Source organism: Atta cephalotes (assembly GCF_000143395.1).
Source record: "Atta cephalotes unplaced genomic scaffold scaffold00008, whole genome shotgun sequence".
Classification (NCBI taxonomy): Eukaryota; Metazoa; Arthropoda; class Insecta; order Hymenoptera; family Formicidae; genus Atta; species Atta cephalotes.
Window position 1 is genome coordinate 1,752,315 of NW_012130072.1, and position 21,812 is coordinate 1,774,126.

At 29.8% G+C, this 21,812-nt stretch overlaps 3 protein-coding genes across 3 annotated transcripts; 1 reads left to right on the forward strand and 2 right to left on the reverse strand.

Annotated features, from left to right (window-relative positions):
- Positions 1-529: 529 nt before the first annotated feature.
- LOC105627329 lies at positions 530-4,297 on the reverse strand. Its single transcript, XM_012208615.1, is given in 9 exon segments — positions 530-618; positions 704-836; positions 1,220-1,270; positions 2,199-2,289; positions 2,371-2,526; positions 2,650-2,911; positions 3,089-3,278; positions 3,281-3,412; positions 4,154-4,297. Coding segments are annotated over 9 exon segments (1,248 nt in total).
- A 4,963-nt stretch (positions 4,298-9,260) lies between these two features.
- Positions 9,261-10,767, forward strand: LOC105627098 (cyclin-C). Its single transcript, XM_012208380.1, has 5 exons — positions 9,261-9,292; positions 9,365-9,471; positions 9,928-10,134; positions 10,232-10,483; positions 10,565-10,767. The coding sequence occupies exons 1-5, from the start codon at positions 9,261-9,263 to the stop codon at positions 10,765-10,767; spliced, it is 801 nt and encodes a 266-aa protein (XP_012063770.1).
- A 7,498-nt stretch (positions 10,768-18,265) lies between these two features.
- LOC105627099 (general transcription factor IIH subunit 4) lies at positions 18,266-20,446 on the reverse strand. The gene is made up of 7 exons (XM_012208381.1): positions 19,933-20,446; positions 19,531-19,655; positions 19,165-19,370; positions 18,909-19,082; positions 18,729-18,815; positions 18,445-18,660; positions 18,266-18,347 (listed from the first exon to the last, which is right to left on the reverse strand). Exons 1-7 carry the CDS (start codon positions 20,444-20,446, stop codon positions 18,266-18,268), a joined length of 1,404 nt encoding a protein of 467 aa, XP_012063771.1.
- Positions 20,447-21,812: the final 1,366 nt, after the last annotated feature.

Here is a 21,812-nt window from a genome sequence, read left to right on the forward strand (position 1 = left end):
CACTGAACACACATCACTAGAAACTTGGAGATTACAAGATGTTAAAATTTCTTAATAATTTCTTGCGTCAGCCATTTTTTGTTATAGAGTTAAAAAAGTCAGAAAATATACGCAACATTTTTACAAGAGTTACATTTATTTTTATTATATATTATTTATATTATATAATATATATATTTATATATATATTTATTTATATTATATAAATAACTTTATATAAATAACTTTTTGACGATAAAATCGTCAATTGATATAATAGATTAGATTTTTATGTAAAAATTATAACAATTATGTTATAATGATAACAATTTTCTTTGAATTTTTATTAACATACAAACAGAAAAATTAATTTACAATACGTTTCACACGAAGTCTTCACTTCATATATAATTCTTATCAATTTTTATTGATTTTCATTTATCATTGTTACGCAATAGAATAAAAAATTAATTAAAATTAGAATTTTATATCGTTTATATCATTGGATATTTTTATATCGTTGGAAAATCAAAAATTACTAATTTTATTATTATCTAACAATCTCCCTTCCTTTCTTTTTATCATAAGTTATCTGAAGGACGAAAGGGTGGTGAAATACGATATAGCTGCCTGCACCATCTTAAAATTCAAAATAATTATATTCTCCACAGTACTATATAATGTTATCTACAACATTTGTTGAATTGAAAATAGCTATTCTTACCGAAGTATAATTCGCCATCGATAATACGTACATTTTGCCAGCCGTTAATGTACAAGGCACAAAACCTCTGTAAAGTAATATACTGAATAGCCGTGTCGTTCTTCGTGACGTTTTGTACCACAACATGTTGTATCTACAAACAGTAACGCAACGCATTACTTTCTACAATAATCAACTGTTTTCTTTTAAATAATTGAACTATTTAAAGTAAATTTGGAAAGAACGAACGACTTAAAGAAATAGAAAATAAATAATTTTAAGGATACTTAAATAAGCTGAGAAATAAATAGAACAGTTATTCTTCTACGCTATTGAGGATCAGAAAGCAAGAAATTTTAGATATTTTTTCCCGAAAAATCTATCTACATTTTACCACAGTTTTGTTTTATTTTTCCACATTGCGCGAATAACTTTGGTGCGACATATTTACGCTTTGTGGAATATATCTGCACTATGGTCCATTATTCTTTGGCCGGGATAACTCAAAACGAAAAGATGTATGAAAGCACCTATTACCATCGCTACGTATCTGACCATCTCTTCTTTATGATTCATTAAGGAAATTATCTAAAAAAATTAAATTCAATATATGCTGTCTAAGATTAGTCATTTTGACTTGACGCTCGGCGTTCGTGCCTATTACTTTCTTTTTTGTTCATTATGACAAATAAAACAATAATCTAGGTAGAATGCACAGCCATAATTGAGTCATATCATAAGACGTCATCATGTTCGGTAAAAAATTGTTCATGCATGAGTATATATAAATATGTATAAACATACGTAAAATAATCATAAACATATACAATATATGAAATATGTCTATACATATTCATCCCTCTTTTTCTTGTAAAATTACTTTTTAGTATAATAGAAATAATAATAATAATAATAACGTGAAAACATAAAAAATAATTAAAGAGATAATTTTCGCATTGTTCGTTCACAAAAAAAAAATGTAAAAAAAATTGCTCATATACAATTGTATAATTTTATATATAATTATACATAAGTGTTTTTTTACATTTCTTCAAGCTTGATTTTTTTTTAAAACAAATAGTATGAAAATTACTGTTTTAATCATTTTTAATTATATTCACATCACTATTATTATTTCTATTATATTAAAAAATAATTTTACAAAAGAGGGATTTATGAACATATATGATACATATTTCATATAGGATACATATTTCATATACGATCGTACGCATGTTTATGAATATTTATGTATGTTTATACATATTCATGCATGAAAATTTTTTTACGAGTAACGTCATTTGATACTAAAAAAATGAACTTATAAATGACGTCAGTAAAGCTATTAATATAATGTTCTTATGATAATATTATGACTTCTACGTTCTACTTGGAAGGCGTGAATGCTGTCAAGCTAGTGCCTAAAATTACAAATTTTAGGCTCTGTTCAAGAATAATGATTGGTAACATAAAACATTTCTAATTGATAATGTATTGATCATAGCTATTAGCTCACTTGAATTCCCAAGAGACTCATAATGATGATAGTAATGAAGAGTAACATAAATGAATACATTTCAAATAAAGAATTCAACAAACGGGTATATCTGAAAGACACATAAACGAATGATTCAAAACATTTTGTGGTATCCGAAAAGAATGCAAACCGAAAAGAATGCAAAACTCACTCAATACTCAACTGGTGTTTCCGCAAGAGAAGTATCAGTTCGTGATAAGTCTGGTCTTCGTAATCTCGTGATTTGCTCTTATTATAAATTACATCCTCAACAAAATAATTGTTTTTCTTTGAATTATTTTCTGAGACTAGATTTTCTAGTCGGTGCCTTTTAAACATGATCAAAATTTTATCTATGATATGTGAATATTTAAGAAAGAAAACAAATTTTTCTTTTACATTAAAAGTTTTCTTACATTAAAGGAAAATGAATGGTATAGATATACGATACCCAATAGCAGCGAACAGACTGCACGCATGTTGCGCGAACGACATGTAGCTCGTATCGGTTATTACCATGAGGCTCATAGTCAGTACAGTTGTCAGGTATGAGTGGAGTAATACAGGATAATAATACACTTCTCTGTCGAAGCTGTAGTCGATATCGAACAGGTATTTGTAAGAGCGCGATTTATTAAGAGGAATAAAGAGATCCAATAATTGCGGTGTTACTGGGATCAGCATGTAAAGACTCATCAACGAATAAATCATAACTGCAACATTATTGTTATGATGTAAAAACGTACAAATAAACAATCAAGCTGTATTATTTAGATTCAGGTACAATGTACAGTGTGCAATTTAGAATGATACATAGTGAGAAACATTAATCATAAATCATGATGAGTCGGCGTTAAAAGCCGCACGACCTGCGTTTGTTTCATCATTACCGGCGTAACTTATCGTTATTTTCCTTCCTACAATAGCGTATTCGTGCATAATTTGTATCTCCAAAGAATGTGTAAAAATGCGCCAGTGATAATCGATGAGCGACAACAGGTGTTCTATCTAAGAAACAATGCAAAACGAAGGATATAATCCGCGTCTTATGATTTTTAAGAGCTTAAGCAAAAGAAGAACTCGCGAAATCTTACATTTTTATTTTTAAAAACTATGGTAAACAATTTACAGTAAGCGCCAAATGTAATTAACATTACAATGAAGCATTCACAGTCCTCGGTTATGGTTTGCCATGTTTCAGATAGTCTTACAAACTGAAAATCGATGATAATAATTATGGACACCTTTGCGCGTCTCTAGAATTTCCACTTACCTGCATTAAGAACTATGTAAGTTATATGCAGAGTGGAAAGCGTTAATTTTTTATTACTTTTCCTTTTTATAATAAACATGAAATTTTTTTAAATTAAACCCTAAGATTGTGCTTAATTAATTAGATAAGCTCTCTCAAAAAAGTTATTTAAAACTTGAAAAAGTTTTATTTAAAGTCGTCTTTCAAGTTTTCGTTTTCGTAATTATTTGTGTGATACGTTAAAAAGTGATAATTTAAAATTACTTGCGGCACAATTAGAGGTCAGCCGCATAATTTTATTGATTGAATTGCTTTAGTATATTTAATTGATATGAGTAACACACACACACACACACACACACACACACACACACACACACACACACACACACAGCGCACGCGCACACACATACACATTCAAGTTTTTTTGCAAAAAGGTAATATTTAAAATATTTTATTGTGTTAAAAAATTTAGAAAGGCGATTTCGAAATTGATGCTATATGTTTCTCCAATCACATCTAAAATACACTACACATATATTAACCACATGGAGATACTCTCTCTTCTCTCTTTTCTTTCTCTTCCTCTCTCTCTCTCTCTCTCTCTCTCTCTCTTTCTTTCTCTCTTCCTTTTACAAATTTTATTCACGCAACAGTTTTACACTGACACACACCGATAACATGAAGAACGGCAGAAATTTACCTCGAGAAAACCGATGCTGAAAACAAAAGACATTATTATGGTCGGCAACAATATCTTCATGAATTTACTTTGCGTTGGCCAACCGCCAAGTTTCGACAAGAGGATCTTATTAATATTGTAATAATGTTTCACCGCCGACTGCATCTCCCCGAGATGCTTGATTGTTGCGCGGCTGTCGATTCTCCCTCAAGATTCAGACATTTTCCAGACATCCCCTATAACATAAGTATCACATTGCGCGTATTCACTATAATAACATGTTACGGTATTGCGAAGTAACGTTGTCTGTTTGGTAATCACGGGTTGTCGAGAAACGCGTGTCGCGCTCCTTTATTTTTTATTCCACTCATTGCCGGAGCGATAAAAAAAAGAAGTTACAGAGATTATACTTCGCGAAATGTCAATCACCGCGGTGACAGACAATACTTGTCTATATATTTCCTCTCCTAAATTCGCAATGCGTTAAGAATACTATATTTTTTGCTTTTCTCCTCATAACATCGTACGATTTTGAATGTGAGTTGTGTCACGCTGATAAATACACGATAAGCATAACAGGAAAGTTGAGCGACATGAAAACCACACGATATGAACCAAATAAATGATAGCTTTCACGAAGGGGCTGCGGTTCGCTTATAACACGAGGAGCGACACGTGCTGTCGTATAAAAATCTGACTGATGAATAATTTATTTTTTTACTTTCAAGTGTTTTATCCCGAATGCTATTACGATTCGATCTGCGCGTCTATCGTGATCTACTGTAATAGATTGTACCGGCACGTGTCAATTCGTGAGAAGCAGAACAAATTGAAAATCTTATTAAAGATGAAGTAAAATATAAATAAAGATAAAACATTTTTACCGAGAAGGAAGATGATTCAAGCGCCTATTTTTTAAAAATTAAAAAGGTATGTGACGTAATGTAATGAAGAAACATTTGAAAAAAAGTACAATTATTATTAATACAACTAACAAAGATATATTGAGAAATAAAAAGAAACTAAGAGATTAATGTGTCTTAGTCATAATAATTTTTTTAATTTAGTGTTATAAAAATGCTTCAAATTTATTGTTATGTATAAATTTTTTGAATTGACATTTAAATTTTATTACTTCGGATGATTAAAAATCCATGCAGATATCTATTTAACATATTGAATCTAAAAGTAATATAAAAATAATGTAAATAGTGTAATAAATGTTACGCATTTTTTACACTATCTTTTACATTTAATTAAATAAACATATTTTTTGATATTCAGAATATATTTATTTTTTATTGTGATAATTTATCTCAATTAGCTTAGCAAAGTAATGATAGAGTGTTATCTACCCAGACAATACAAAATATTAAAAGATAACGAAAAGAAGGCTTTTTTAAGTTGTTTTTCCGATAAAGTGAAAAGATATTTAAAAGATGACGAAAAGATATTGTTTTTAGATCGTCTTTTCAACAAGATCAAAAGATATCTATAAGACATCTTTTAATCTTGTCGAAAAGATAACTTAAAAAAGATATTTTCGTCATCTTTCTATGGTTGTTATTTTCGCAAAGTAAAAAGTCGACTAAAAGATATCTTTTCATATTGCCGAAAAGACAATGTGAAAAAGATATCTTTCCGTTATTTTGATTAGGTATTACTTTTTATCATTCATTCGAGCAATACGCGAGATCGCCACTAGATGGACGTGATGGAGTTCAGTTTCTCATGTTTGAAAATCATACAGAATAGAATAAAAGGTACAGCATTATGAGAAATTTTATTCGTGTTCTAATGAATGCTAATAAAATATCTTATTGTCGATCGAGTCTCCGAAGGAGACTATGATGAGAAAGATTCTTGCCATCGACGAGATACTATTAAGCATTGTCAATCCTGCAAATTTTCGGCGATATAAAAAGGGTCCCAAGGAGTAATTGAATTCATGATTTTTTATTACATAAATGTTCCATAAATAAATATGCATACTTGTAAAGCTGTAATATTCTATATGTTGCAGAAAAATTACAGTTTTTTCTCTGCGATTATCATCTTTGTTGATAATCAAACTTTAATGATAATACTGAAATCACAATTTTAAAGAAAAATCAAGTATTATTGAGTTATAAATGCATAATTACATTTACTAAACTAATAAATCATAAAATTAATACAATATTATCAGTTTTTAATTCTTAATCACTTTAATAATCGCAAAGACGCGAACTCCCGTAAGGATGTCGGTCTTTAATAGTATCTCGTCGGTGCATTTGCATAGGACACGGTAAACATTGCAGGAAATGGGATGTATATTGTCAGTCATGCAATTTTAATTCGTTTTGTGTAAAAATTAATTTAGGAATTCGGATGTATTAAATGTTATATGTATCAAAATATAAAAACCAAAAGAAATATTAAAGATGACTAAAAGATATCCAAAGAAATCATCTTTGTATGGATAAGATGGAGATCAAGATTTAGTTGTACTATAAGAGGGCTAGCAGTGCGACATCTGTCATCTTTTAATCATCTTTTCGTCGACTATATTCTTTCACTAAAAGATATCTTTATAACAATTTAATTGTCTTTTAGTTATCTTTTAGACGACTTTGTGCTCTCTGATATAGTGACGTTTAAAACAAAATAGACATCATTATGAAGTTTTTCACATCACTCTGCTGAATAAGTTATTATTGAATTTTGCATTTATTATTATTATCCAACTGATGATAATTTATTCTAATATATTTTGAACATTATTTATAAGTTTTTATTCTCATTATCTATTAATTTGTTCAAAATCTAATCATCGTCACTTATAATATAAAAAGTTTGAAGTTTTATTGTTTTATATTATTTTATATTATAAGCCGCAAAATTACTTAAGAGGATAAGCTAGTACAGTAAATATAAGCAGAGAGAAACCTGAGAGGGGCCTCCCGGCCTTTTTCGTATACCAAACCTCATAGAGTAGTGTCCACATTTTCGTGGTTCTTTTTCATGCTATTACTATATATATTGAGATAAAAACGAACGATTAAAGTTGATTATTTATGTTATTATATAATTGTTCATTGTCTAATCTATATAATAATATGGAAAAGAATCAAAAAAACGTAGACACTACTTTACGATGTTTGATAGAAAAAAGACGGGGATATCCACTTTCTCACAAATTTCTCTCTGATATAAGTAAGAATCTCTTTTGGAGAAATTTACATTACGTCTTGTATGTCCGATAAACAGTCGGTAACGATGATACTTCATGTTGGTAAATGTTCAATAACGATTTTAGAACTTATTGAAAAAGAAATCCTTTTGTTTGCAATCTATTTTTTGATTGCTCAAACTCCAATTAATTTAATTGATGATTAATTTAAGAAACAGAATAATTGACTCGCTGTATTGTGATTGGCTGAAATAGCGAACCAATCAGTCGCGAAATTGTCAATCCACAATCTGATACGAACATAAGACAACATTTCGAAATACATAATTTGTTGTCTCTGATCTCTAAATTTAAACTGATTTTGTTTTAATTGTTTTTATAATAATTGTCAAAACACGAAAATATATTTTGTTTTTAATTGAAATCATTGAGATAATTAGTGCAATACAGCAATATAAATAAATTAGATAACTTATTTGTGTATTACATTTAAATTGTAAATTTATATTAAGAATAAGCACATTACATATTAAACATACAATTTCTTGAAATGTTAAAGCGATTAGAACTCTCGATTGTCATGTTAGTTAATTAGCTAATTTAATGGAGGATATTCTGATTGGATTAATGGGCGCGTTCAAATTGACAAAACGGCAAGCTTGTTCGCCGAGCAAATGAACATGATTGGTTGTTACTTATAAATCCAATCAATCAAATTCAATCACTCGATACACAGTCGCTTTGCTATTTTGAACTCCTGGCTGTGTTCAGTAGACTCAACTCAGACTCAGTTGAGTAAGCGCTCGCTGCTATTGATGTATTCTTCCACATCTAAAATGCTGATTGGATGATCTAAAAGAATACACCAATAAGCGTTTAGTCAATTGTTGAATCCACTGAACGCAACCAAAATGTAATGAATCCAAGAGGAAGGGAAGGGCAAAAAATTTATCTTTACACAAAATTAATTATGAGGGCTACGTTCCAAAACTCCGAGAAAGATTTTACTCTATATGCTATAGTATACGTGTATTATATATTTCGAGTAAAATTTTCCTCGGAAGAAGTTTTGAAACGTAGCCTAAAATACTTATATCAAGGGCAATTTTCAAGAATTTTCAGCGAACTTTCTTACAAATAATGCATTAGGCAATGAGAATTTAACTTTTTGTTACAAAAATGATTTTCATAATTTAATTATTTTTCCTTGTCAAAAGAAGGTAAACACTACCCCTGTTCCCCTTGTTTACGCCCACATCAATAAATAAACTTCAATCGGCTATTGTTGTGAATAGTTCAATTGTGCAATGTGATTAATTGTGGGATCTTCCCATTATGTGTTTGGCCGTAGGATTCTTCAGCCCAAGACACAATGCGAGGGAATAGCGATAGCGATAGGAATAACATGATTTCAACCTATCAAAAATTGGATATATCGGAAGTTTCTGATAGGTTGAATCGTGTTATTTCTATCGCTATCGCTATTCCCTCGCACTGTGTCTTGGGCTTTCATGATGTGATGTTATCACATCGCCAATTGACCATTCCGATCTTCTGATTTGTTGAGCCAGCAGAAAAACTTCAAGCACTGGCGATAGCTGTGGCCAATTGCAACGTCGTCAAACGGGATGCTCCCCTCTCCACAAGAAGTCAGCTGCCACTGCTACCAGATCATCCGGGTTATCCTCCTTTTCTGGGGGAATCAAAGTAGATTTGCAGACATGTACTTGTGCGTATAAAATAGCGAAGATTTTTCTTTCGATATAATTTGTATAGAAAAAAAGTCCAAAAATAGTATTCGGCCCGTTTGTATTTCGCGCAAATACAGAGTTGATTTGTGAGAAATCTGAGAAACACTATTACATGCATTCAGCATAACAGGATTTGAACAATTAGCACGATTAGCACCATCCAACGCGCCTCAAAGTTTTCTCAGGCAGATAATTTAGTTATAGAATGGCCGGGAATTTTTGGCAGAGCTCGCATCAGTAAGTTTGAAAATCACAATAAAATCTCAACAAACGAATTTCAGTTTTTACGAGGTTTTCTGTTTTCGATAGTCAACAATGGTTACTGGATAAACAGGACTTAATCAGAGAACGTCAACATGATTTATCGGTACTAACGGAAGAGGAATATCAGAAAATATTTATTTTCTTTTCTAGCAGTAAGTTGAAATAATCTTTTCACATCTGATGAAGATTTACAAATTTGTTCTAAAGTATATCTGTTAATCGATAGAGCACCTTTTATCTATCTTTCTATTAACATTGTTGATAGATTGTCAATTCTCATATATTATAAGATCTGATGTTAAATAAAATATACATTTAATATATAAATAATTATAAGATATATAAAAAGTGTATAGTTTCATCTGGCAAAACTCTGCTTTGTTCTTTATATTTGTTAACGGAAAATATTAAATAGTTCAATATACTTATTTCAATCGTCAATTATTAATACAAATTCATTAATATAAATTCATTAAAGCAAGGATTTAACATTTACTAAACTGTAATTGACTGTTAAGAAGTTTGTACATTTTGTCACACCATTACTATGTACTATTTTATATGTAATATAATCTGTAATTACATCTGTATATAAATCCTGTCACTAGTGATACAGATGATAGGTGAACAGTTAAAATTGAGGCAACAAGTGGTAGCTACTGCGACAGTATATTTTAAAAGATTTTATGCTCGCAATAGCTTAAAATGTATAGACCCTCTATTATTAGCTCCTACTACTGTCTTTCTGGCATCGAAAGTAGAAGAGTTTGGAGTAATTTCTAATAGTAGACTGATATCAACAATGGGAAATGTAAGTAAGTTCCATGATATATTATATCTTGTTACAGTTCATTGAGGGATTAATATGTACGTAATTAAATAGTTCTTTAATTAATGTTATTTTTTTTATAGTTAAGAACAAATTTAGTTACGCATATTCGCAAGAATTTCCATATCGCACAAATCATATCTTGGAGTGTGAGTTTTATCTTTTGGAACATTTGGACTGTTGTTTAATAGTATATCAACCATACCGTCCCTTGTTAACATTAATTCAAGATGTAGGACCAGATGATCAGCTACTTATGCTTGCGTGGCGTATTATTAATGATAGTCTGAGAACAGACGTATGTTTGTTATATCCACCTTATCAAATAGCTATTGGTAAGATAATTGTTTTGTTCTTAATGATCTAAGTATAGCATTACAAGAAAATTTAATGACAATTTATATCTTTTTTTACAGGCTGTTTACAAATAGCTTGCGTGATATTACAAAAAGATCTCAAATCGTGGTTCGCAGAATTAAATGCAGATATGGAAAAAATTCAAGAAATAGCACGGTATATAATAAATTTATATGAATTGTGGAAAAAATATGACGAGAAAAATGAGATGCCAGCAATATTAGCTAAAATGCCAAAACCAAAAGCAGCACCACAACGTTGACAGCAAGCTCTTGATTCGTCGAATGTTTGGGATTCATGCTAATGCAGTGAAATGCTTCAACTAAAAATCTGTTCTTTTTCTCGATATGTACACACTATCGGAGATATACAGTTGACAATGAATATCATTCTGCACTTATATCTGCATAAATGTTTTGATATATAAAACTATGTTTTAAAATATGTCTAAATGATAATAATGCAGTATCATTTAATATTTCTATATTTGATATTCGATAACGAAAATGCTACAATTAAATAATTATAATTTGATTTAATGTTCATTATCAGATAAGTACAGCGATCTATTAATTTATATTTTTATCTACATGTTTCATTTGTACACAGTATTAACTATTGATTTAAAATATAAATATATATATTATTTATAAAATATACATATAAAAAATCATTTTTAAAAATTCGAATCATGTTATATCTTTATATATTAAATTTGCTTCAGAAAAGTAATGTCCAGAAGATATTGGATTGACGACTATATTTCGATGGAAAATTTATTTATTGTATGCTATAAGAAATTGTAACAGATTTTAGTGTGATGAACTAAATTGAAGAATTCTGAATAATTCCTTCCTCATTGTATAAATTTTATAATTGGAATAGAATAAAATAGACAACAAATTGAATATCTAAAAACTTATTTAATTAAATCAGTATCATATTTGTTTATCAAAACATAGTCCAAAATTTAATTGATTAAAATCGATTAAAAAGAAAAGCTTATTGCTTCCGTATATGTCACTAATAAGCGTAGAAAATTTTGAATTCTTCGCTATTTTCATTTATATAATTGAATAATTAATTTGGTTTTTTATTACTAATGTTTTATTACTAATATTTTATTACTAATGTTATTACTAATGTTTTATATGCTTGAACGACACTCGGTCGGTAATAGAGAAAATTAAATGTTTTTTTGCTTCTTTTTTTAATAGTTGTTTCAGGCAAATAATTATTTATTACGTAGTTATATGCAGTTATTTTAATATTGCCGATGTTTGAAAAATGTAATAATTTATTTTTGTATTTACTCCTTATTCGCGCGATGAATCTCTTATGTCTTTCTATATAATAATCTTCTGAAATTTTGTTAACTTTTTTTACGTCTTAGTTGTTTTAATTATTCTTTATGTATTTTCTGAGTATGAGGATTGAAGTACAATTTCTCACATACACGCAATATCTATTTTCGTCTTCTTATTTCATTGTCATTAACTGTTGTTAATTAATAAATAGAGTTCTCGTTTATTATTATATTAGGCGTGGGAAAAAGTTCATGGCGTTTTTTCCGTTAGATGGCATTAAAAAAAACGCCACGAACTTTTTCCCACACCTAATATGTACAAATTAATTTTCTTTCTATCATTATCTCTGCTATTAAATTTGTAGATTAAAAAACTTAGAAAAAAATTTGAAGAGATTCTCATTAAAAGATTCTTAATTTCTGCCTTCTTAAGTGAAATCAGAAGGAAAATTGTCAAGAAACACATATGAATTTTTCTACAAATTACATCCATACAAACAACTTAATAATTTTTTAACGAATTGAATTTGGTTTAATAGATCGAACTTCAATAAAAAAGTAGTGGGTATAAGAAATTAAAACATTAATACTAAATAACTAACTTTGAATTTTTATTAATCTATAGACAGAAAAATAAATCTACAATATATTTTTTCATATCCAACTTTTCAATTTTTGATTTTCATTTATCATTATTACGCAATAAAATTATTTTTATATGTTTACTATTAAAAATTTCTTAAATTTTAAGTGATTTTTGGTAAACATATAAAAGTAATTTTATTGCATAACAATGATAATATTTTTAAACTTAATTTTTCATTTTTCAATTCCAACACAATCACTAGCTTTTTCTTTTAACCAACTACTTGAATGATAAAAGAATGAAATACAATAAGGTAGATGCTTGCATCACCTTAAAAATTCAAACTGATTAAGTATTTCTATTATATTGTAAATGCTGTAGAATCATTCTTACCGAAGCATAATTCTGCAATGACATCACATACATATTGCCAGCAGTTAATGTACAAAGCACAAAACTCCTACGAAATAATATACAATAGTATCAATAGCTGTGTCGTTCTTCGCGATGTTCTGTAACATATTGTTATCTAAAAATAATTAATTCAATATATAATATTTTATTTCTGCAAATAAATTATTTTTTAATATGTATTCACTCTAAATTTCTTGCAATGAAATTTCATTCCAAGAAAGTGAAAATACAATCATCCTTCACTTCTTGAAAAAGTGATAATTTTCATTTTAAAGGAGTAAAATGTCATTTTTTGGAGATTTCACTGTAAGAAATCCTCTTTTAAAATGAAAATTCTTGTCTTTTTCAAGAAGTGCAATATTTTCACTTTTTTTCAAGGATGTATTTTCATTCACTTGAAGGGAAATTTCATTGTAAGAAATTTAATGTTGAAATAAAATATTTAAAATTTGAAGAGAAAAAAACGATAAAGATAAGAAATAAAATATTATTAAAGAAAATTACAAAATATCAAGAAATAAACAGAGAATAAGTTTATTCTCTTTTGCATTACAACTTTATAAAGAAGAAAATTTTAGATACTTTTTCCCGAAAAATCTATGTGTTCTGTTTTTTCTACATCGCGAATAACTTTGATATGATATATTTACGCTTTATAAAATATATCTGCGCTATGGTCCATTATTTCTTGGCTTTAATTTAAAATGAAAAAGTGTATGAAGCTACCTATTACATTGCTATGTATGTCAACAGTTCTGCTTTTTTATTCATAACAGTAATTATCTGAAAATGGTTAAATTACGGATTGAAAAAAATATGAAACGATTTCTAATCATCAGCATGCATCGTCTTAAGGACGTTTTGCGACTGCAGTTGTGTACAACCTAATGAGCACATTTTTTTTAGTGCTCACCATTATTGTTATGAAAATTGATTTCACTTTTATATAGTATAAGATAATTCCATAAGTATTAATTTATTTATACAAGTTTTTTTATACAATATAAAATGCCTCGCATCTTCGCTACTGCCGCCGGTCGAAAAAATAACGACTTTACTTACTTTGCTATTTATTTTGCTCAATAATTTCTTAAAAACGAAAACCGGAAGCCATATTCAGACAAATTTCATATTATTGCTTGTGACATCAAGTTTTATGTCTCATTGTTTCAAAAAATTGTTAAGAAAAACTTTTTTACTTAGAATAAAAAGACGCGCGCGCGCGTGCACAAGGTGTCCCGAAAGTTTTTGCCAATCGCTTTTGTGTAGATAGAGTGGACTGGAGTAGATAAACTGGGTCGAAAAGTCTCCTCTACCATTTTGCAATTTTCGCAATAGTTAACAGATATTAATTACTAAAAATTGCCAAATATTGATCTTAAATAATTTTGTATTCAAATACTATCAACTTTACAAAAAAAATTACAAGAAACAAAAATCATTTATTTTTTTCTCATAAAACTCTAAGAATTTTTTCAGAATCGGTATCTTAAAAAATTTGAACTACTTCGCGAAAGTCATACTTACCAGGTATACAAGTATGAAATGACGATTTGAGAAACAGATGACGTATCAATGTAGTGTGAAGTACAAAGATTTAACATTATACGCCATTTTATTGTACCATCAACAAGTAGCCAACAACAAGCCAAACGTAAAGTGATTTGATTGAAAAATATTTGCATAGTATTGTGTTGCTGTGTTTAATATGAACGAAATTTGTATCAAATAAGGAATATTCGCGGACAGTATTAATTTTTTGTTTTCATTTGAAGAAAACTGCTGCGGAATCATACTGATTACTTGGAGAAGCTTATGGTGAACATGCTCCATCGCAAAAAACGTGTGAATGATGGTTTCAGCATTTCAAAATTGGAGATTTCGATGTTGCAGACAAGGAACATGGAAAACCGCTCAAAAAGTACGAAGATGTGGAATTGCAAGCAATGCTGGATAAAGATGATTCACAAACACAAAAACAACTCCCAAAGCAATTGAGCATTAGTCAACAAGCTGTTTCCAATCGCCTACGAGATGGGAAAGATTCAGAAAGTCGGCAGATGGGTGCCACATGAATTGAACGAGAGATAGATGGAGAGGCGCAAAAACACATGTGAAATTTTGCTCGAACGATACAGAAGAAAGTCATTCTTCCATCGTATCGTTACTGGGGATAAAAAGTGTATTTTTTTTGAGAATCCCAAGCGCAAAAAATCATGGATAGACCCAGGCGCACCATCCACATCGACTGCAAGATCGAATCGCTTAGGCAGGAAGACGATGCTCTGTGTTTGGTGGGATCAGAAGGGTCTATTATGAGCTATTGAAGCCTGGCGAAATGGTTAATACTAAATGTTATCAACAATTGATCGATTTAAACCGTTCATTGCTTAAAAAACGACCTGAATACCAAAAGAGGCAATATAAGGTCATTTTTCTCCATGATAATGCTCCATCATATACGGCAAAACCAGTTCGGGACACGTTGGAAGCACTCAGCTGAGAAGTTCTACCCTATGCGGCTTATTTACCGGACTTGACTCCTTCTGATTACCACTTGTTTGCATCGATGAGTCACACACTTGCTGAGCAGCGCTTTGGTTCGTACGAAGATGTGAAAAAATGGTTCGATGAATGGTTCGCGGCAAAAGGGGAAGATTTTGGCGCGGTATCCACAAATTGCCCGAAAGATGGGAAAAATGTGTAACTAGCAATGGAGCATACTTTGAATAAATCTCTTTTTATCATTCTTCCGAATTTAAAGTGTTTTTTTTTTGGGAAAAAAATCGTCATTTCATACTTGTACACCTGGTATGCTTCTTTACAAAGTTACATACTACTATAAAAAATGATAGAAATTTACTTCAAGAAAACCGATACTGGCAAACATTGTAAATATGGCTGGACATTGTCTTCTCGAATAAACTTTGCATCGGCCAAGAACTGAGTTTCGACATGAAGATCTTGTTAATATCGTAATAATATTTTATGACCGATTGCATCTCTCCACTGTGATTTTGCATCGTGGATGTCGAGTTTCCCTCAAGATTCAGCTGATATTTTCCGAACAGTCTCCTATATTCAGATACTATATTGAGCGTATCCGCTAATAATGTACTACGCTAACAATGTCTAGATAATCATAAGCTGTTGAAAAACGCATGCCAATCGTCTTTTCATTTCCTATTCATCATTGACGGAGAGAAGAAAAAGACGTTGTACGCAGAAATTGTACTTCGCGAAACGTCAATCACTACGGTGACACAAGCGATATTCATCCACATATATCCTACCCATAACTCACGTTGCATTAGGAATATTATATTATTTTCTTTTTTTTTCTTGCAATATCATATAATTTTTTATGCGTTTAATGTCACACCGATAAATACAAGATAAACGTGATAGGAAAATCGAGCGATACGAAGACTCGCGCGAAACAAATTACGTGTACAAATTACGTTTACGTAACACAAACGGACACGTATTGTCATAAAAATTTAACAAATAGATAATTCATTTTTAATTGAGTGTTATTATAGCTTAAGGTTTCTGCAACTACCACGATTTAAACATACCAAGAGACACGATCTTGCGTCAAGTATGCAAAGTATACGGCAAAACAGATAGTGCATCCACACATTATATTAAAAAAAGTGCTTTTACTTTTCATTTTCATGTTTTATGAACGGAGATATTGCAACGCAAAGTATAAAATGATAAATTTCATTTCAATTAAGATATGTCATCGTCGTCAACATCAGAAAATGTTGATCTTTTCAGATTTTAGGCTATACCAGTATGCGTTGTTCCATAAGATTAATTAAAATCAAGAATTTGATTAAAGATAGGTTCTTTAATCAGATTCTTGATTTTAGTTAATCTGGTAGTTATAACAAAATAAAAACAAGACAAATTTTCACCGAGAAAAAATAATTCAATATTTGCTTCCTAAAAAAAAAAGATATAAGCCATGTGATGAAAAATCTCATACAGTAGAAAAGAAAAATAACGCTGGAAAGAAAAGCGGATTTTTTGAGTGGTTCAAAAGACACCGCACTAACTTTTCGCAAGAAACCGCACTAGAAGGAAAAGGGGGATCCTGTGACTTGAAATACTTTTTTCGCAAGAAACCACGATTATTATAAAATATTACAAAATTGAATGATTTTCTCTTTATAAATATGTTGTATTTGTAGAGTAGATCCAAGATTTTAATATTCCAATTTATTGCTATAGAATAAGTTGTGTCAATTTTTGAAATTAAGATCATCTTCACTTCATATGACTAAAAAAATGAATATCCTACTACATTATTAAAAATATAGTGTAACATGTTTTTTTACATGTTATATATGTCTGATAAAATATTCCAACACGAATATTATTGATGACTTTTGGTTTACATCCAATATAAGTATCATAGTTTTCATAAAATCTTAAGCAGTAAAACGTAGCAGCAAGCAAATTGACCAATCACAGTAGAGACCGTAAAGTCGTAAACAGTTAATTTTCTTACAGCTTACATTTTAGTACTTATATTTTTTGTATACCCTTAATGATAAACAGTCAATGACGAGATATCAAACAGTGGGCAAATATTCGATATAGTGACCGCATCTCATATTCATCAAAAAAGGAATTTTTCCAGGTCTTTTTTATTAAACTACATTTAATTTAATCCATAATTAATTCAACCAGTATAACTGTTGAAAGCAAAATTTCTAATATAATTTATGACATCAATTTTTTTTTCCGCGTGTTAAATAATAAAAAATAATAATTCTATCGATATCAACAAAATAATATAAATATTATTTGATAAATTAATCGGTTTAGAAAGTCACATCTTAGTCCAATTTCACTAGTTGGTAAATATAACGTATTAATTTATATTTTCATCTACACATCTAGGTTCATCATCTACATAAATTAACTATCGATTTAAATTTGAATGTTTGTATATACATGGGTGTGCGTATATGCAACAAAAATGTTGATTCAAAATGCAAATATTAATATTCTACCAATTCTATTAAGTCATATAATTCAGAAACATGTTTAGAAGACATTGAAATAACGATTGTATTCTGGTAGGAAATTTATTATTATATAAAAAATTGCAACAGATTTTATTATGATAAATTAAATTGATGAATTCTGAATAATTCCTTCGTCGTATGAATTTTATTATTGGAATAAAAATAAAACAAACAACATTAAATATATAAAAACTTACTTCATTAATTGAATATCACACTTGTATTATCAAAACCTAGTCCCACCTGAGAAAGCTTTGGCATCGATTAAAAAGAAAACACTATTTCTCCAATCTGTCAAGGATGCTTCTCCAGTTTTGCTAGGCACTTTTTTGGAACAATATTTTTTTTATGTCACATAGAAAACACAACAATATACATTAAATGCTTACAATTAAATCTTGTTAATCGAATATTAACTTGAGCCTTTTGAATATCGTTTCCAAAACTTTTTTACATCATCGTGACCAGCTTTGGTAACCACCATCGTTCTTTTTCTACGAGATAAAAAATATATTAAATACTTATTATAAAATTTTTCTCTCAATTATTACATATGTAAATAAACTATTTATATTTTAAAATCATAATTACCTTTCACTTTGCCAAATTAATACTCCGATTGAGACCGCATGATCTCTGAGAACTTCGAAGTCAGTTTGTGAAAGAAATTGACTATATAAAACTCCTTCGCTGAACAAAAATCTATTTCTTTCATTTTCCCATAATTTAATTTGATCTACAATTGTAGGCGGTAATATAGGTGGTCCTGCTTCTATCATCTTACTATGTGCATGTTGTCGCAAATAGCTGTTGATATAAAATAATATGTTTACATAGTTTTGTACTTGGCTATTTAAGCCAAGGTTAATACATACCCTACTATTTGAGAAGCAGTTATTCCACTTTTCAATGCTTGTCTTACCGAATCTCTTGTTAATATCGAAACAACTACATTTGGAAACCTAGACATAAAATAATTATTTAAAGTTTTTATCTTGTACAAGATAGGTTTCATATTATGTATAAGGTGTATATAGGTAAGTGTTTGCACTTACCTATATAACATTTCACAGAAGAGTCCAAGCAGTGCAACTTGCAAGTTCGAGTTTGTATAAGCATAAATTCGATAATTTGTTTCCACAATTATATACCCTTCCTTGTCTGTATCTCTGGTTAAAGGTTTAGTTTCACCAGTAGCAATGTTTAACGCTAATCGAGTTGGATAAAACCTTGCAACATAAATTAAGGGAAATATAAGTAGATTTGGATTATTTATAAATAACACGCATTATATTTTATCTATATATTTACCTTCCTGCTTTTCGTTTTCGTTGATATACAAGTCCAAATTCTCTTAAATGTTGTAAAAATGTTAAGAGTCCTTCGGACATGCCTTCGGTACTATAATCTTTACCGAGGGTGGAAAAATTTAATTGAAACAGAAAGGTAAGGCATTCTACCAAATCAAGACCACGTGCTTCAATTGTGTCAAGATATTGTAGAATAAAATACCATACCTACATAAAGAGAATATTTAAAACAATACCACACTTGTACACACACACACATATAAAAAAGGAATTATTCATTATAAGTATATAACAATTAAATACAATCTAAACATGAAAATATATCTCTAAGACAAAAAAATATGTCTGATAAAGAACTGATAATTACCTGCGAAGCTGTATCTAAGAGCAGAAACTGAAAACCAGCTTGCGTTATAATTGGGCTTCCATCAGCTTCGTCTCTCTTCATTAAACCGGCATGTAAAAGAATCCTTACAGCATCGGCAGATATGCCTATTGTAATATTTTGAAGTATGTTAGAAATATTTATAATTTCTTACAAATTTTATATACAAAATATGATTAAATTACAAAATAATGCAGAACAAAAATGTATCTCAGAAACAAATTGTGTTTGAAAAATATTTCAAATATAATTATACGTATATATTTTTTACATGCAGCATAAAATTTCAAAATTGTTAATAAAAATTCCTAGCATAATGCAAACAACTGAATTCATTATAATACAGTTATGATACGTTTTTAGAAAGTCTTAAGAAAATCTTACCCTCCTGCTGCTGAGAACCAACCATGTAGTGTAAGACGCACTCCCACCTTTCCAACGCATAAGAATCCAAAAAGGCCACATCTCTCGGCTTACTGTCAGTTTCTAGTTGATTGGACATAGTCCATGGTTTGCCGCCACCCAGCAATACAATCTTTAAGTTCTTCTTGAAGGTACTGTTCAAAGTCCAACCGGGTAGTCCACCAGGTATGGACGCTTCCTTCCATACATATAGCTCATTCAAAACTTGTACCACCTTCTGATGCTCCTCGAAATAGAGTTTGGAGCACCAGGATGCTATAACTGCCTGTGGTACTGGTTGCTCAACAAACAACAATCTCATAACATAATGCTTGGCAATAACAGGCAACTCGCGGAATACAGCTAGACATATAGGCGGCTTGTGATACAATTTGTTCAGAGTGTCAGGACTACGAGATTTTAAATATTCCTGTAGATTCGTGCACTGTAAACTATTTGGCCGTAACAGATTCTTGCCGGTTATTGTACTAGACATGTTACTAATGTTCTGTCGTTCAATTGGGCGAACTATCACTGTGCAATTTATCTTAATCTAAATCCAGTGACAACAAAGAATATATCTCTTGAACTTTTATAAATTGCAAAACTGTGTTCTTCCAAGCGCATTATCTGCATCTGTAATCACATGTAAAATACAGAATAAAATTTTCTGTTTGTTGCATTTGGATCGTAAAATAAATAATACTTACTTATAAAGCATGAACATATTAAGTTGACTGCAATTTGTAAATACTTTTATACATAACTCCGACATATTTTTAACACTGTCATGACACTCTCCTTTGACAACAGATTCAATAGCGTGATTTCTTTCTTTCTTCTTGTGTTTCACAAATCACTGTGCAATTTATGGTATTTCAACGTGCGAACAATGCTCCGACAATGTAATCACGTTATGATTTTATTTTTTTATAATAAACGCGTTAGTCGTGTGTTTAATAACGTAACAGAAGTATTGTTTCGAAAAAAATTTGTGTAGCAAATATTGTTTACATCACGAATAAACGGCTTCAGGTTTATTTGATCCTTTGAACATTTTACTTGACATGATTCTATTTATCACAGAATTTCTTTATCATTACACGCCGTGGTCATTACACTTCCATCGGTCACATTTATGCCGGAATAAATACATTTGTAAAAAAAAAAGCGACATAGAAAGAAAAGTGAATAGAGAAGAGACTGGCATGAATGACGTGTAGTGTCCTCTATTGCACGCGACTGTAGTACTCAACATTTAAATGTTGAATAAGATTTTATGATCATAAAAGAATCTCAGGGTAATAAAAAAATCGTCATTATCGATCGTTTTTTTTGCCGATCGCTTACAATGACTTATCGTTAATGGTAATGTTATTCGTAATAACTTTCACTCCATTGGTTGCCAGTTAAACGAGGACACAATTTTTATGTCACAAATTACGTCAACATTTCTTGCATATGAATTAACTGTCTCGATGACGTACATTGATTTTCTGTTGCATAAGGATGACTTTAATTAAACTCGATTTGTTTAATTTCATCAATGATTATTAACTTGGCAAACGAATATCTATACTTACTAATTTTATTTTGTTAATACAGTTAATATAATTAATAAAAACTCTTTTATTGTTTAATACATCGAAACGATCAATTAATAGTTATCGATCGATTAATTAAGTTAACCACAATTTGATTAAAGTCATTGATGATCGCTCGATCATCAATCCAAATTAATTATAACCTTGATTTAAGTAGTTCTTTATCTTTTTTTGATTTCAAGAATTAGAAAAAAAATAGAATTAATAAAAGTTCGATCGAAATATCGCTTCATTTTTACAAACGTAGATCAACTTTAT

Excerpts from the sequence above, each read along its gene's own strand:
- LOC105627098 (XM_012208380.1), top strand. The coding sequence starts at position 9,261 with ATGGCCGGGAATTTTTGGCAGAGCTCGCATCA. Across the intron at positions 9,293-9,364 it reads TTTTGGCAGAGCTCGCATCA|TCAACAATGGTTACTGGATA; the intron begins GTAAGTTTGAAA and ends TGTTTTCGATAG. Across the intron at positions 9,472-9,927 it reads ATTTATTTTCTTTTCTAGCA|TGATACAGATGATAGGTGAA; the intron begins GTAAGTTGAAAT and ends TCCTGTCACTAG.
- LOC105627099 (XM_012208381.1), bottom strand. The coding sequence starts at position 20,446 with ATGTCTAGTACAATAACCGGCAAGAATCTGTTACGGCCAAATAGTTTA. Across the intron at positions 19,656-19,932 it reads TGGTTCTCAGCAGCAGGAGG|GCATATCTGCCGATGCTGTA; the intron begins GTAAGATTTTCT and ends ATATTACAATAG. Across the intron at positions 19,371-19,530 it reads TCTTAGATACAGCTTCGCAG|GTATGGTATTTTATTCTACA; the intron begins GTAATTATCAGT and ends CTCTTTATGTAG.